Source organism: Thrips palmi, unplaced genomic scaffold, assembly GCF_012932325.1.
Source record: "Thrips palmi isolate BJ-2018 unplaced genomic scaffold, TpBJ-2018v1 HiC_scaffold_2, whole genome shotgun sequence".
In the NCBI taxonomy this organism is placed as follows: Eukaryota; Metazoa; Arthropoda; class Insecta; order Thysanoptera; family Thripidae; genus Thrips; species Thrips palmi.
The window spans coordinates 4,654,088-4,668,576 of NW_023144629.1; the positions used below are offsets into that span (position 1 = coordinate 4,654,088).

The following is a 14,489-nucleotide window of genomic DNA, read 5'->3' on the forward strand; positions in this document are numbered from 1 at the left end:
TGTAAGCTTATAATTTTTAAAAGTCAAACTTTTTTTTGTATCATACACTTCAAATTAGGTCATCATTCCTTGATTTATTCATAAAGTTGAAATCATGGTGGGTGCATTCTGAGATGTAATATATCTACACATGCTGTTCTGATACATCTCCTTCTTAAATGACAATCAACATTTACTAGTTACACTTTTATTTACAATAGAGCAATCCCTTTAACAGTATTCACAGAATAATCTAGCCCTTGACATATTTTTATGTGCTGTATATGGCAACATATCCTGTGTCCAGGGAAGTAAACTTTGAATGCCATTTCTGAATGTGTCCTTATTTGGTCATAACTACATTCTTTCATTACATCTACCGACATCACAGAGTAGCTTCTGGCATGCAGTATGCAGCCCTTTATGTGTGCAGTGGCCAGAGCCCCCGCTACCCCAATAGTATTACCACCACCATGAAGGGAGGGTCTGACACAACTGCAGACGACGTTGCCATCTTCACACCAAAATCTCAAGAGAGAATACAAACAATCTTATTTTTAAAGAAGGATTAAATAAATAAATAAGTTAACTAATAACACATGGAGTAGGGGGAGAAGCCGCAGAATAACATGCATTGCCGATTAGATGGTATGCTCGGAAGGCCTTCATCCCACCCCTCAATGAGTGTTCAGTCTGCAAAGATTTTGGCTCGTAGCATGAAAAGGTGGCAACACCGGGCTTGAAATTGCGTCCAGTCATGAGCCCAGTGCAGGCTGCAGGCGTGCATCGGCTCGACAAGTCTCTCACAGCCACGGGCCTGAACCGAACACCCCCGGACTAAGGCCTCAGCCGACTCGCATTGGCCCTGCACTGTCCTGCACTGGCTCAACGTAGGTCAGAGGCAGGGGCGCAGGGGCTTCCCCGTCCCTCCCCCGCCACCGAGACTACTTCCTGACGAGAATGAAATGGAATGTTCGCGTGCACTCGCACTTTTCTGGTTCAGGAGATTCAGCTGGCGGTGGCAGCGGCTCCCTTGGGGGCCGCGGATATCGTCAGCTGCCTCTCTTCACGATCGGTGGACGCGGCGTGGATGGCAGGGGCGGCGGCATCGTCGGCGGTGGACGAGGACGACACCGGCGCCGCGGAGGGGGCCGACGCCGCGGCGGCCGGGCCTGCGTCGTCCTCGTGCAGGATGGGCTTGAAGCCGCCGAAGAGCTGCGGCTTGAAGTTCTCGAAGTCGAAGGACGAGTCGGTGGACGTGGTCTCCTTGATGATGTCGCGGATGTCGGCCTTGTCCACCGTGCCGGGGCGCATGGCGCCGCTCAGCACGCTCCAGCCCTCGACGGGCGTGACGGCGGCACCGCCCGGCACGCTCGGGGCAGTCTCCACGCTCACGCTCGCCTGGAAGGGCGCCTGCGACACGGACAAGGCTATCAGGAAACGCATTTCTCGGACTTGGCGCCACAGTCCCCTAGGAACTTGAAGCCGCGCGGTCTTCCGGCCAGTGCGACCGAGGACCAAGGACTCACCTGAAAACCGTGGTCATCCAGGACAGGCGGCCCCGAGGGGGTCCCCGATGGAGGTCCAGACGGCGCGGCCTCTGCCGCCTCGTCCGCCGAATGCCTGTGGTTGCTGAGGGTGTGCATGACGGCGCCGACGGTGAACTCGGAGCCGCCCGACGCGCCGCCGATGACGGTCTCGTGGCGGCTGGGCGGCCCCAGCCCCACGGGGGTGGGCGTGACCGTGTGCAGCGTGGCCGAGATGGGCTGCGCGTGCGCTACTTGGAGGCTAGCTGGCGGCGCGGAGGTACCGGAGCCCAGGACGATGCGGGCCGGAGGACCCTGGCCCTGGCTGGACACGGTGACGGCGCTGCTGCTAGCGCCGGGGCTCAGTGCAGCGGATTTGGCAGGGGTGGCTGCCGCCGGGGGCCGCTTGGTGGCGAAGGGCAGATAGTCCTGGAGGTACGGGATCACGTTGATCTCGCCGTCGGCGTGGGCGTCCAGGAAGTCGTCGCGGCGTTTGTCCGCCACAGCGGGAACAGCAGGCGGCGGCCTGAGAGACAGGACAGAGTTGCACGTCAAGGGGGAATCAGGGAAGGACACACAACGTAGCTACGCTAAAGCGCGCCACGGCCGACGGGAAGAAAAAGAGATAGTGACAGTCTTGCTTACCTGGCGGCGGTGCCGGGGCCGGCAGCGAGCGCGATGTCTGCTGGGTGCTCGATGGCGTATGGAAAGTCAGCCCGCGGAGGCTTGGCGGCCTCCTTGGCCTGCTCCTTGGCGGGCTGCCTGGCCGGCTTGAGCACGGGGTCGTCCCCTCTGGACGAGGCGCCGTACAGCGGCTCCAGCAGGTCGTCCAGCTTGTTGGGCTCGCTGTCGGGGCGGCTTGCCAGGGCGGGCTGCTCCGCGCGCTCCGCGTTGCTCACGGGGTACACGAGGAAGACGGGGGCGGGTCCGGGCGGCGCGTTGGCGGGCAGGTCGGCGCGAGACAGCACGCGGTGAGTGGGGCCCACGCCGCGCTGCTGCATCATCTGCAGGGTGGCGACGCGGCGTCGCGACGCGGGGTGTCCGGGATGGCCGGGGTGGGCGTCGAGACCCATCGGTGGCGCCATCGGCGGCCCGGACCGTCTGTGCGGCTGCGGCCTGGCGGCGTTGGGCCAGTGGTGCTGCATGGGCGGGGGAAGTCCCTGCGGCGGCGCCGACTCGGGCTCCACCTGTGCGGGGGCGGGGGCGTCGTTCTGCAGCTCCTCGTTGTGGCGGTTCACTCTGAGCAGCGGGGCGAGGTGGTGCGGTGGCAGCGGACGGCCTTCACCCGGACGCTCCATGAGGGGCATCCTCTGCGGCATGGGCTGGTGCATGGGCTGGTGTAGTTGCTGGTGCTGCTGCTGGTGCTGGTGCTGTTGCGGGTACTGCTTGAGGCTCATGAGCTGCATGCCGTGCTGTTGCTCGGAGGGGTGTCCGGAGAGACGGGCGTTGGGCCGAAACTGCGGCAGGATGTTGGGCAGGCCCGTGTCCTGCTTGTGCACCTTGTAGCCTGGAGGCACGGCGCCGCCGGGCGGCAGAATGCGGTGGCCGGGGCCGAGGTTGGGGTTGGCGGGGCCGGGACCGCCTAGCGGTGGCGGCATGGTGTCCAGCTTGGGCCGCAAGCCCTGCTGGCCGAGGCCTTGCGGGTACGGCTGCTTGGGGCGTCCGTTGTGGCCGAGGCCCTGAGCGGGGCCCTGCACCGTCTCCCAGTGCGGTCGCGGCCAGTCGGTGCTAGGCGGCGGGCCTCGGATCTTGCCGGGGTCCGCGGGAGGCATGAGGTCGGTGGCGGGCACGGGGCCGGCTGCGTTGGCGGCGGCCGCGTTGTGCGGGGGTGGCAGTTCGTAGGCGGGCTGCTGCTCGGAACCCTCGCGGTCCGAGTCCAAGGCGAAGGGCGGCATCATGTCGGCGGGCGGTGTCTGCGGCGGCGGCCGGCGGAACGGGGGCGGCGCGTCCATGACCTGGCCCTGGCCTTGTCCCTGGCCCTGGACCGCGGCGCCGTGCGGCCTCTGGCTGGGGTGCTGGAAGGAGCCGTGTACCACGATCTCCTTGGTGTCCAGGCCGTCGCGCTCGGCGTCGCGCTCCTGCTCGTTGACGTTCTTGTCGCGCTTCTCGTCGGGGAACACGAAGCGGCTCGTGGAGCTGGCCGGCGGCGGCGCCTTGGTGGTGGACGGCACCTTGGTGGTCTGCTGCTGCTTTTCGGGCTTGTCGTTGGCGGGGGGCACGGCGCCCTCGCGCTCCGCGGCGGTGGTGCTGGTCGTCTGGGCCGTCTGGGCAGTGGGCACTGCCGTGGGTCGCGGGGGCGGCGAGGGGGGCGGCTGACGGAAGGGGCCCGGGGGGTTGGGTCGGGGCGGCTCCACGCCGGGGAAGCGGGGCGGGCCTGGCGGGGGGCGTAGCTGCTGCGGCGACGGCGGCTGGAAAGAGAAGGACACGTAGTTGTTGTCGCCGCCCGCGTCCGTGATGAGATCACCGTAGCCGGAGGGGGGCAGGCCCGCGGGGGGCGGCACAGGGCCGGGGGGCGGCACGGGGGCGCCCTGCTGGAGGAAGCCCGGGGGCGGGCCGGGCCGCCGGTCGTACAGGGGGCGGAAGGGCTGGTTGGCCGCCATGCCGTAGGGGCTGTCGCGGGGAGGCAGTGGGGGCGGCATGGCGATGGGGCCTTGCTGCTGCGGCCGCGGTGGCCCTGGGTAGGGGCTTTGGGGGCGGACCGGAGGCGGGCGCTGAGCGGGGCCGGCGTTGGGGGCAGACGGTTGTCGCGGCGGCGCCTGCTCAAAGACCACCTTGTTGCTGGTGCCGGGCCCCGCACTGGGGCGCTCTGGCACCAGCACCACGTTGGACGTCGTGGGTGCGGCGCTCGTGGTGGAGGAGGCCTCCGCGCTGGTGGGCGCCGGCGTGGTCGTCGTGGTGGTCGTCGAGGTGGGGGCGGGGCTGGTGCTGGTAGTGGTAGTGCTCGGAGATGACTGGGCCGTCACCACGACGGGCTTTCGATTGAACGGCTTCAGGATCATGACCGTGGATAGCTGAGGTCGGCGTGTTGTGGGTCGCACTGTCGTGGTAGTTGTCGACGTGGTGGTTGTTGACGTCGTGGTAGGGGCCTTGGTGGTCGTGGTGGTGGTTGTCGAGGTAGACGTAGAGGCCGGCGTGGTGGCCTTGGAAGCCGGAACTGGCGCATCGGTCGTCAGCAGCCCCATGGCGGGGGGCTGGTGGGAGTTCTGCGGCCGAGGCGAGAGTGCTGGCGCCTGGGGTGGCCTCGGGGGCGGCGCGGCATACTCGTCGTCGTAGCTGTAGTCCGGCCCGTAGTCCACGGAGGGGCCCTCCTCTCGGGGAGGCTTCATGCCGAAGGAAGACTGGGGCGGTTCCACGGGCTCCGGTCCGGAGGGGCCGGAAGGTTCGGGGTACTCTTCGGACTCCAGCAGCGACCAGAACGACGACGCCGTGGTGGGCTTGGGCGTGGGTCTGCGGGTCGTAGCGACGCTGGTGGGCGGCACGCTCGGTCGCCGAGTCACTGTTGTCGGTGCCGGCGTGGTTGTGGTCGTCGTGGTCGTGGTGGTCCGAGGGGTGGTCCGGGCCGTGGTGGTCGACGCCGTGAAGGGTGCCGGGGTGGTGGCCGTGGTCGTGGGCAGGGTGTAGTAGTGCGGGGCCGGCACTGTGCTGGAGGGCGGCGAGTACGGCTTGTGGTTCTTGATGCTGCCGGCAGACGCGCTGTTGCTGCTGGCGCTGCTGGCGCCCATGCCCTGCACCTTGGTGTTGGCGTACGAGCTCGAGATGAGCGGGTACTTGTCGCCCGCACTCGAGTACTTGACGGGCAGGTTGAGGAAGTCGTGGAAGTTGGGCGTGACGATCTTGAGGGCGCCCTGCGAGTCCAGGTCGTTGGGGCGTCCTCGCGTGCCGGCGGTGTCCTTGCGGTCGATGCCGTCGTGCTCCTCGTAGTCGTAGTCGTCCTGCGGGGGCGGCTCGGCGGGCTCCACCTTGGCGGCGCTCAGGTCCAGCTGGCCCGTCACGGGGTCCTTGTCCGCGAAGAAAGGCTTGCCGCCGTTGAGGATGGTGGCGGGGCCCAGCAGGGCGGCGGAGTGCGGGGGCGAGGGGTCGTCCTCCAGTTCCAACTCCGAGTCCCTGGCCTCCATGGGGAGCTGGTCCGCGGGGGGTCCCAAGAGACCATCGTCGGGCGGGGGGCCGGGGGCGCCCAAGACACCCACCGCGGCCACCGCGGCGCTAAGCACCAGCACGGCCAACTGCCACGTCAGTCGCATGGCGAACTGAAACAAAGCAGGAGCACAGATTAGTGAGACTCACTACAAAATCTCAACACTGAACAAGAAGTGTTAGGTTTGAACTTGAACGTCGCACCCTGTTTGGGGTTGACAGCTGCAGGCCCCCGGCCAGGTTGACCATGGAACCATGCCTGGACGGGGAACCGGACCGGCCGCATGCAGGGCCTCCAGGGCGTACACAGCAGGGCCGTTAAACGAAATGAAGGCGGCGCTCTGAGCGCCACGCTTCGCCAGCTTCGCCAGCTTCGCCAGTTCCGCCACGCCCCGCAGCAGCAGTGCAGCAGCACAGCAGCGGGCATGTAGGATGCGGGGAACAAACGGCCACTCACTATGCAGCAAGGCGGCAAGGCGGAGCGCGGACCGCGGCCTGCCCTTATTCCCCTCATTTGAAAACAGCGCCACGCGAGAGCGCCTTTTTATACACCTCGAGTCCGGCCATGCCGGACACGGACACAGCGCACAGGCTCGTCGATTCACAGTGTGTGTCGCAGAAAGGGCAGCCTGCCTCCCCCCGGGCCTTGAGCCCTACCCTGCAAGTCCTTGCTCTATTCCGGGCCTGACGCGTGGCGGCGTGGCGCTTGACGCGCTTGGCGGCGGCAAGCCGGACCGGACCGGGCCGCAACCTGTCCGCGGGCAATCCCTGTGCCGCGCACAGTCTGGTAAAGTCTACGGTCGGCAGGGTAACGCACGGTGCGCGGCTACGCGGCTACGCGGCACGCGCGGCCAGGGAGGGGATTCGTACGGGATTGGCTTTGCGGGACCTGGAAGTATCGCACCGCCTATCTGCTTAGTCAGTTTGCAGGGGGCAGTGGAGCTTGACCTCGCCTGGCCTCCCGTGCGCCGTGCGCCGCGCCTTGGGCCGTGTGTGGTGTGCGGTGTGTGTGCGCGCGGTGTGTGCGTGCCCAGGCTAATCTCCGCGGAGGCCCGGCAGCCAGGTCAGCCAGCCGAATGAACTGGAGGGGTCGTCTGTCTCTCTCGCACCCTCATGGAACGCCCTCACGAGTGTGCGCAGACAGCGCGACGGGAATCTCTTGGCTAGGCAGGGATATCAAAAATACTCTGTGAAACATCGAAAATACTGTGTCTCATCAAAAAATAGCCTGTTCAAAAATAGTCTCTGAGACAGCAAAAATAGTCTGTGAGGTATCAAAAAATAGTCCGTGGGCGGGGAGGGGAAAGAAGGCGCCCCGAAGTTGGGCGTTTCGTCGCGCCGCGCCATGACCACGCCATGACCATGCCCAACGAGGCGTCCAGCGCCCAAGCCGCGGAGAATATCGCCGAGATAATAAAGATATGAAAAAGGAAGGAAGCGTTGCGAATGTAATACCCGACGGTCACGACCGGCCCAGCTACGGGAAACCATGTCGCTTTGCAAAGCAAAAAATGATTTTAAAAAATGGGCAAAAGTAACAACGACGAAGCGGATGAGTTTAATGTCGTCATGTATCGAGGCGGGCGCTGTGGAAGAAAGTCCCTGCTCGTGATACGGAGCGCTCGCGAGTGTGTGTGTGTGAGTGAGCGAGAGGGACGGCGGCCGGGGGCGGACACACACGGCCACGCGGCGTGGCGCGGCGCGGCGCGGACTCGGCGTCCGAAATCAGGTCAGTGGAAGCACCCAACGCGGCCAAAGTAACCATTTAGAAGGGAAACGTGTGAAGTCTGTCGTCGCGCCGGCTGCCGAGGCCCGCCTGCTGCAGACTGACTCCGAGAGTCGCTCCGTCTCTCTCGCACCCACGCGGGACGCCCCATGAGAGCGAGAGAGACGGAGCGACGAAAACGACTCTCGGAATCAGTCTGCTGCCCGGCTCACATGCCCCAGAACAACAAGAGCGGCGGCAGGGCGGCGGCGTGGAGAACACAGTGTAGTACCAGGTACTGTACGGGCCGCGGGCCGCGGGACGAGGCAGACAAGGCGACGACCACGCGGAAGCGGCGGAAACGAAGAGACAGCGGCGAGAACTCTCACTTATCGCGCTCCCACGATAATGCCGAAGCAGACAAGCGGACAACTAGAACGCGGCGCTCTTCTTCCTCGGCGCGGCCCCGTTCCCTGCGGGGAGCCTAGGCAGGGAGACCAGGGAGACCTCGACGCGCGCGCCGGCCAAAGTCAAGGCGAAGGCCGGGCCGCACAGTGGGCCAGAAGACCGGCGCCGGCGGCCAAAACTCTAGACGCGTTTTGAGCTCCAGAGTCGCTAAATGGGACTCGAACCGAACGTGTGACCCCACCAATGGATTGCTCTCCGAACGTCTAGCCCGTAATGGTAATGGTAATGGAGCGCCGTGGCGGTACGCAACCGCTGCGCAGCGGTGCTCGACAGGCCGGTCTGCCTCGCCGGCGCCAGGCGCGCAGCGCGCCCAGCCTTCCATCATGCTTTGTGAATATTCTTTTCTCTCTCGGCGGGGCGCAGCCTTCGCGTCGCTGCCTTCGCGCAGCGCGTGCCGCAGGATTCCGGGTCACCTCTGTTGACACGGCGGCCAGCCTACGGCCAGCCTGCCGGCCTGGACGTCATCGCGGTGGAAAGCGGCGAAGCGGCGAAGCGGCGCTGGCAGGCTTTAAAATGTCTGGCAGCCCGTCGGTGGCGTCGGTGCCCGAGTCGGTGCCCGTTGGCGGACTCCTTGGCTTTGACAGCAGCCTCTGGGCGTGGCGGCTGGCACCACGCTGCCACGGCCGTTTTCAGAGATTTTCACCCCGTGCCGTTACCCTGCTGGCCAATCGAGGCGTGTTTATCCCCCCCCTCTCCCTCGCTCAAGCCCACACATCGCCCAATTCAGTACGAGTGAGGCTTGAGATGTTTGGACGTCCCGGCTGGTTATCGGTGCGGGTTTCCTTGTGTGATGTGCGACAACGACGGGGTCCTGTCCGGTCCAGTGTGAGGCCATGGAGTGGCACTTGGCGAGCCGGAACCCGTAACAGCGGAGCGAGCGGAGCGGGTCGCAGCAGACGATGCCGGTCTCGCCGGCTGAGGGGGAAAGGGGGGGGGGCGTCGGCCCATGGCAAGGCGGGCAAGGCGGGACACACACGACAGGGCCACGGCCAGGGCCACGGCCAAGGCCGAAGGCCGCTGCACCGTTATGGAGGCCGAGGTGAGCCGAGCGGACGAGCCGAGCGCAGCCGAGCCCTGCATACCTGGCCGCGTCGAGCCGAGCCCAGCCGGGCCCGGGCAGGAAGACCAGCAATCTCCAGCCAGCCCATTCCGGGCTCTGGGCCGGTCCCTCTAACTCCCAGCCAGCCAGCCAGCCCGACCACGGCCCTTTCCGAGGCCCTTTCCTCATCTCGTCATTTTTGAGGCCAGCGCGGCCCTGCGGTCCCTTGACGATCTCGCCGTCCCTCGGATAAGGACACGACACAGACGCCAGGATGTGTGGCGGGATCGACACCGCCAGGGCACGGTCGGTCGGCGCCGGCCCAGCTGATAGACAGTGATGGAGAGTGATGGAGGGAGGAGCGACGACAAAGGCGAGGCGAGTCCCGGTCCGGCGCCCGCCCCGCCCCGCCCCGCCCACTCCGAGACAACCCCGAGCGGCGACAAAGGCGCCCCAGTGACACTTTGGAGCGACCAAATCGGACCAAAATGGTTCGCCGGCGTGGGAGAGGCCGAGTATCGTCGACCACGTCCCGTCCGAGGAGACACGGCGGACTCGGACGGGAAAGCGCGTCGCGCGAGGCACTGCGAAGCGCGGCACGCGTCAAATGGGCCTTTGCTGCCTCTGCCCGCCGCTGCCTGCTTGGCACCTGTTTTGCGGCACGGCGGCACGCCGCCCGTCGCCCCGTCTGCCTCGCCGACGAGGATATAATGGAAAGTGCACCTTCATTTTCTATTCTCCGGAGTGGCGTCGCCAGCCGCGGTGCGGTCGGGCGCGGCGTGGGCGCGGTTTGGCGTGGCGGCGAGGCAGGTACCTCGTCCTAGCGTAACCTCTCCAAAAGTAGTCCCTCCTCACGCCGAATCGCAATTTTCTAGTTTCCCATTGTTGTATTACCTGCGGGACTCATTTCTGTCCCCGGGCCACAGCGGAGTGATTCGGGAAGGTTGCACTTCAAACGTTGACAAAATAGCCGACTGCCTTTGATGTTGCCTGCCGCCCCACCCACTCCCACCCCCACCCCCACCCCCGCTCCGACACTCACAACAACACCCCGGCCGGTGCGATGGGATGCGCGCCGAAAGGAAAAGTGAGGATCTACACTCTCAATCTCTGTCTCTACCTGATTTTACTTTTCACGGCCGCAGGGCGACAGGGGGTCGAGGGTGGGGGCGGGGGGCGGGGGCGGGCCAGCGAACCTGCCGCGCTGCTGACCGCTGCGGCTGCACACGAAACGGGCAGGCGAGGCTGGCGAGGCCCGAGGGACATCGCTGCCGACGCCGTGACGCCGCGGTGCACTTCGCAGTGTCGCCTCGTTACAGTTATGACACCGCGGTGATGCCGGTGACGGCGTCGCCGCGACGCGTCCGGCACGCGTTGTGACATGGCCGTGACATGGTCGTGACATGTGTCGGTCCGTTCGACAGGCGAGGGGCACGCCACCGGCACGCCTTTAGCCTCCAGCATCCTGATTGGGCGGACCGTTAGCGAGCTCCAGTTCCGAGACACCGCGCCGTGCCCTGCCGCGCCACGCCGCGCCGCGACACGCCCTGCCACGCCATGGAACTGGAACAACCTTGAACCTGGGCATGGGCAGTGCATGGCGCGCCACGGCGGGGCGGGGCGGGTCCGGCGCGCCGGCTGCGCTGATGATGGTGATCGGTGGCCAGGAGAAGCACCCGGCGAAATCGTGGCGTTCATAGGCGTTCCGCAGCGCGACGCGCGAAACTAAAAAGTTCGCCTGCCGAGAAGGACTTCTCTGACTCCTGCCGGTCGCCCGATTCGCCCAATAGACACAAGAGGGCTGCCATGCAAGCCGCAGACCGAATTTTGCATACGCAAGTTAGAAGGCACTTGTCTCCGTCCGCACACCGCTACACTCACCTGACGGCGCGGTTACGAAAACGATTGCTTATCCAGGGGCTTGACGGCGCACCGCTCTTCTTGTCACGTCACGGCACACACACTCACTCACACACACACACACAATCACAAACGGACACTGGCGTTGGCGCACATCCTTGCACGCTGTGTCGTCGGGGGCTGGAGGCTGACTGAACCAATGTAGGCTCGGAGGAAAGGGGCCCTCCCGCTGCTCCTTCCCCGCCCCTCCCTACCTGCCTCACCTTGCGGGGCCTGCCGTGGCCTGCCGTGGCCTGCCGGCCGGCGCTGGGGAAGGGGGGCGTAGGGGGGCGGGCAGAGGGGGGTCCAACCGTCCAACCCCACCTTCAGGTACAGTTAGCTATGGGTTCCTGGGGCGGGACGACGCGGCGCGCCGCTGCGCTGCCGGCCTACCGACGCACGTATGGGCCGTGCGCCTGGCCGGCCTGCCCCCCTCCCCCCTCTCCCTTCAACCCTTTTCGCCGGCAGGGCCGCGCAGAGGGCTCAGCAACAATCGAAAGTGGCGGCCAAGGCCGGCATCCGGGCGTCCACCGCGAAGCGGTAGCGGTCGCCGATATTCAGCTTCTGCGGCTCGGCGGCCTGCCCCCGGCTTGCCCCCCGTTGCGTGCTACGCTTGCTACGCTGCTGCACGGAACAGCACCCATTCCGGCTCCAGCAGACTCATTCCAGAGAGTGGTTTCTGTCTCAGTCGCACTCGCGGGGCGCGCCGCAAGGGTTGCGAGGTGCGAGAGCGACAGAGCGTCGGAACGATTCGATTCCTCGGAGTCGCTCGGCAGGTGGCGCTTCGCGATTCGCGCTTCTCCGCCGAAATCCACTTCCAGTGGGAGCGCGCGCCCGCCCCCCGAGACGGGCCGCGCTGCCGCGGCCATGGAACGGCCCCCAGTTCTACTTCTCGATGGCTGGATCAAGAGATTGGGGGCCGATGTTGGCCGTCGACCCAGAACGCGCAGAACAGCGCAGCTAGCGCAGCCGGGGACGCGCCACCAATTGACAGCTCGCTGCCAAACGCTTTGGCGCGGCGTTCACTTTTCCTTGCCGCTGCGCCGCTGCCGCGTTCATCGGCTCTGTCTCTCTCGCTCGCTTGCGTCGCCACACGTAGGGGCGACAGAGACGGGGCGATGAAAACGATCCGTCGCAACGGCTGGGCTGATGCACTCACTCACTCCGCCCACACTGCCTTCCCTGCTCCAGTTCCTGGGGGCCTGGGGGGCCATTCCATTTCCCGACGGCTGGCGGCCTGGCGGTCGACTTGAGCTGCAGCGGCGCCCCGTTTCCCCCCAGTGCACCCAGTGCTGCACCCAGTGCACCTCGCGGTCCTCATTAGTGCGTCGGCCGTCTCTCTCGCACCCACTGCTCGGGAGGGGGCGCCCCACGAGTGCGACAGAGACAGAGCGAGGACGCGCGGAAGCAGTGAGCAGGCCGAGTGGGCGTGGTTGCAGGACGGGCCCTCGGCGACCGCTGCCACGGCAGTGTGTGTGCCGCGCCCCGATTGCGATTGCCGGTCATTGCAGAAGCGATTGCAATTCATTTGTGATTGCAGAGCAAGTGCAGCGCGAATCGGGGAAATCGGCCCTCCGCGTACTTAGCGGCGTGGCGCCTTCGTGAAAGCTCATCAGGAAGCAGAGGACGTCGAAGAAGGAGCCGGCGGCGGCGATGAAAAATGTCGCGGCTGGAATACCCGCGCCTTGCTGCGCCTTGCTGCGCCTTGCCCGCGGCGGCGACGCGGAGGTTCGAACCTCGCGCGGTGTTCCGGTTGGTTCCTGTTGCTGCGACATTCCACGATCCTCGACGGTCGACTCGGTGGACTCGGCGCGCGCTTCCGATGGGCGCCACCCAGTCGCCACGCATCCCGACGAACCGCGGCCGCCGCCTGTTTCTCTTTCGCCCCATCGCTCCGTCCTCCTCTGTCGCTCCGCATGGGGCGTCCCGCTGGGTGCGAGAGAGAGGGGTGGAAGGGTAGAGCCAGGCCCGGGCGGCACGCGCGCACGCCGTCGCACGGGTCGCGGGGAAAGTCAAGATCGCGGCGTGGGCGAACGACAGCGCGGCGGCAGCGCCAAATCGCGCGACGGCGACGGGCAAAACGCGTCGCGGGAACAAGGATTTGGCTGGACGCGGAATGCCCCGAAAACGGTGGAAAACGGAGTCGCATTCCGCATTCCGCGCTGGAAAGAGAAATCCCGCGCCGCGATTGTTTATCCCCATCGCTCCTCGTTCTTCGGGCACGGCCAGGCACGGCCTCGCGGCATGCCGTGGCATCATGTGGATCGGTGACGCGTTACGACTCCCTCCGCTGCGCTGCGACACTTTCTCGTCTTGTTTACCCAAAGTCCCTCACGGCATCGTGCCCGTCAGCCTGGCGCTGTCGGTCGCTCGATCGGTCGGTCACCAGTTTTGCGACTCTTTCGTCTACTCCACTTTGTGGCAAGCCACAAGCATGGCACCGAGAGTCGCGACCGTCGCGACGCTGCCACCCGTTCCAACTCCGAAACCGCTCTGTGGACTGACTCCGAGAGTCGTCTTCGTCAGTAGTATGCGCGGGTGCCCTCAGTAGTTTCGTCGCTCTGTTTCGATCGCACTCATTAGGCGTTACGTGCAGGTGCGAGCGAGACAGAGCGACGAAAACGACTCTCGGAATGAGTCTGCTGGGGAGGTGCGCCCGGCCAAGCCGCACCCCTTTTCTTTCCCGTTCCCTCTCTTTCGGCAGGTAACACGGGAAGGACCGCAGGACCGCCGGGGATTCTCGGTAGGGCGCCCAGCGCGCCCTTCACTCTGTCTCTCTCGCACTCATGGGGCTCTCCGTGACGTGAGCGTGCGAGAGAGACAGAGCGACAAAGCGATCTTTCGACAGGCCCTGCAGGACCTCGATTCCACGCAACCCTCGTCAGTCCCGTTATGACGTGGCCTAACCCTTTTTGCCCTCTCCTCCTTCTGGAAGTCTGCGGTCCCTTTCGAGTGGTTCTCCTTTTGTCTGGATTCCTGCGCCATGCCTGCGCCATGCCTGCGTCCAGCCTGGACGGCCGGGACCGGTGCCGTGTGTCCTGGCGGCGTCCGCGCCGTGGTAGACGATGGCGTACTGTTCGACCCGCTCGGCACTCGCCGCGATCGCGGGGCGGATTGCGAGCTCGGCGTGACTCCGGCCACAGTGTCGTGCCACGTCGTGCCGCCCTGGCCGAAGCACTGCTTCGCCTTGCCGGAGAGGCCGAGAGGCGATGCGCCAAAATGCAGCGGCCGCTTCTTTCCGTCCTCGGTGCACTCCCGCGCGCCGGTCGGAATTGGAGCGGCAGACTGATTCCGAGAGTCTCTGTCTCTGTCGCACCCACACGGGGGACGCCCTATGAGAGCGAGAGAGAGAAGACAGGGCGACGAAAACGACTCTGGGAATCAGTGTGCAGCCGATGGTGTAGGCGGGGTCTTGACGTGACCCACCCCTTGCACCTTGCCCTTGATCGCTGGAACCGCTAGGGGTCATTGCGCGAGGTGACGGCGCGACGACGCGACGGCGTGCTATTGGCGATCCCGTCCCCCTTCCCCTGTGTCACAGTGTGTCACGGCCCTCTAGAGGCGCGGACAGCCGCTTTTCTCCGCACCGCCTCCGCCCGTCGCGTCGGACGCGTCGGGCTGGCCGTCGCTGTCCTCCGCGGGGAGCTCCTCGCCCACCGCGTGCCAAACTGGGTCGAGCAGGTTGGTGAGGCTGGTGGTGTTGACCGGGCGCGGCGCGGCGAGGCGCGGCGCACCCAGC

At 65.7% G+C, this 14,489-nt stretch overlaps 1 protein-coding gene across 3 annotated transcripts; it reads right to left on the reverse strand.

The window, feature by feature from the left end:
* Positions 1 to 2: 2 nt before the first annotated feature.
* On the reverse strand, positions 3 to 10,902 carry LOC117646809 (nascent polypeptide-associated complex subunit alpha, muscle-specific form-like). 3 transcript variants are annotated; one of them, XM_034388034.1, is made up of 4 exons: positions 10,733 to 10,902; positions 2,151 to 5,752; positions 1,509 to 2,031; positions 3 to 1,392 (listed from the first exon to the last, which is right to left on the reverse strand). In XM_034388034.1, the coding sequence occupies exons 2-4, from the start codon at positions 5,744 to 5,746 to the stop codon at positions 988 to 990; spliced, it is 4,524 nt and encodes a 1,507-aa protein (XP_034243925.1). In that variant the 5' UTR covers positions 5,747 to 5,752; positions 10,733 to 10,902; the 3' UTR covers positions 3 to 987. The 3 variants fall into 3 exon arrangements, with proteins under 3 accessions (XP_034243925.1, XP_034243927.1, XP_034243928.1); XM_034388036.1 differs by lacking the exon at positions 10,733 to 10,902 and adding an exon at positions 9,746 to 9,871; XM_034388037.1 differs by lacking the exon at positions 10,733 to 10,902 and adding an exon at positions 7,637 to 7,749.
* Positions 10,903 to 14,489: the final 3,587 nt, after the last annotated feature.

What these genes read in the sequence shown, in the direction of transcription:
- LOC117646809 (XM_034388034.1), bottom strand. Translation starts at nt 5,746, where the DNA reads ATGCGACTGACGTGGCAGTTGGCCGTGCTGGTGCTTAGCGCCGCGGTG. An exon ending in GGCCCCGGCACCGCCGCCAG is followed by an intron (nt 2,032 to 2,150) that starts GTAAGCAAGACT and finishes CCTGTCTCTCAG; the next exon opens with GCCGCCGCCTGCTGTTCCCG. An exon ending in TGGATGACCACGGTTTTCAG is followed by an intron (nt 1,393 to 1,508) that starts GTGAGTCCTTGG and finishes TCCGTGTCGCAG; the next exon opens with GCGCCCTTCCAGGCGAGCGT.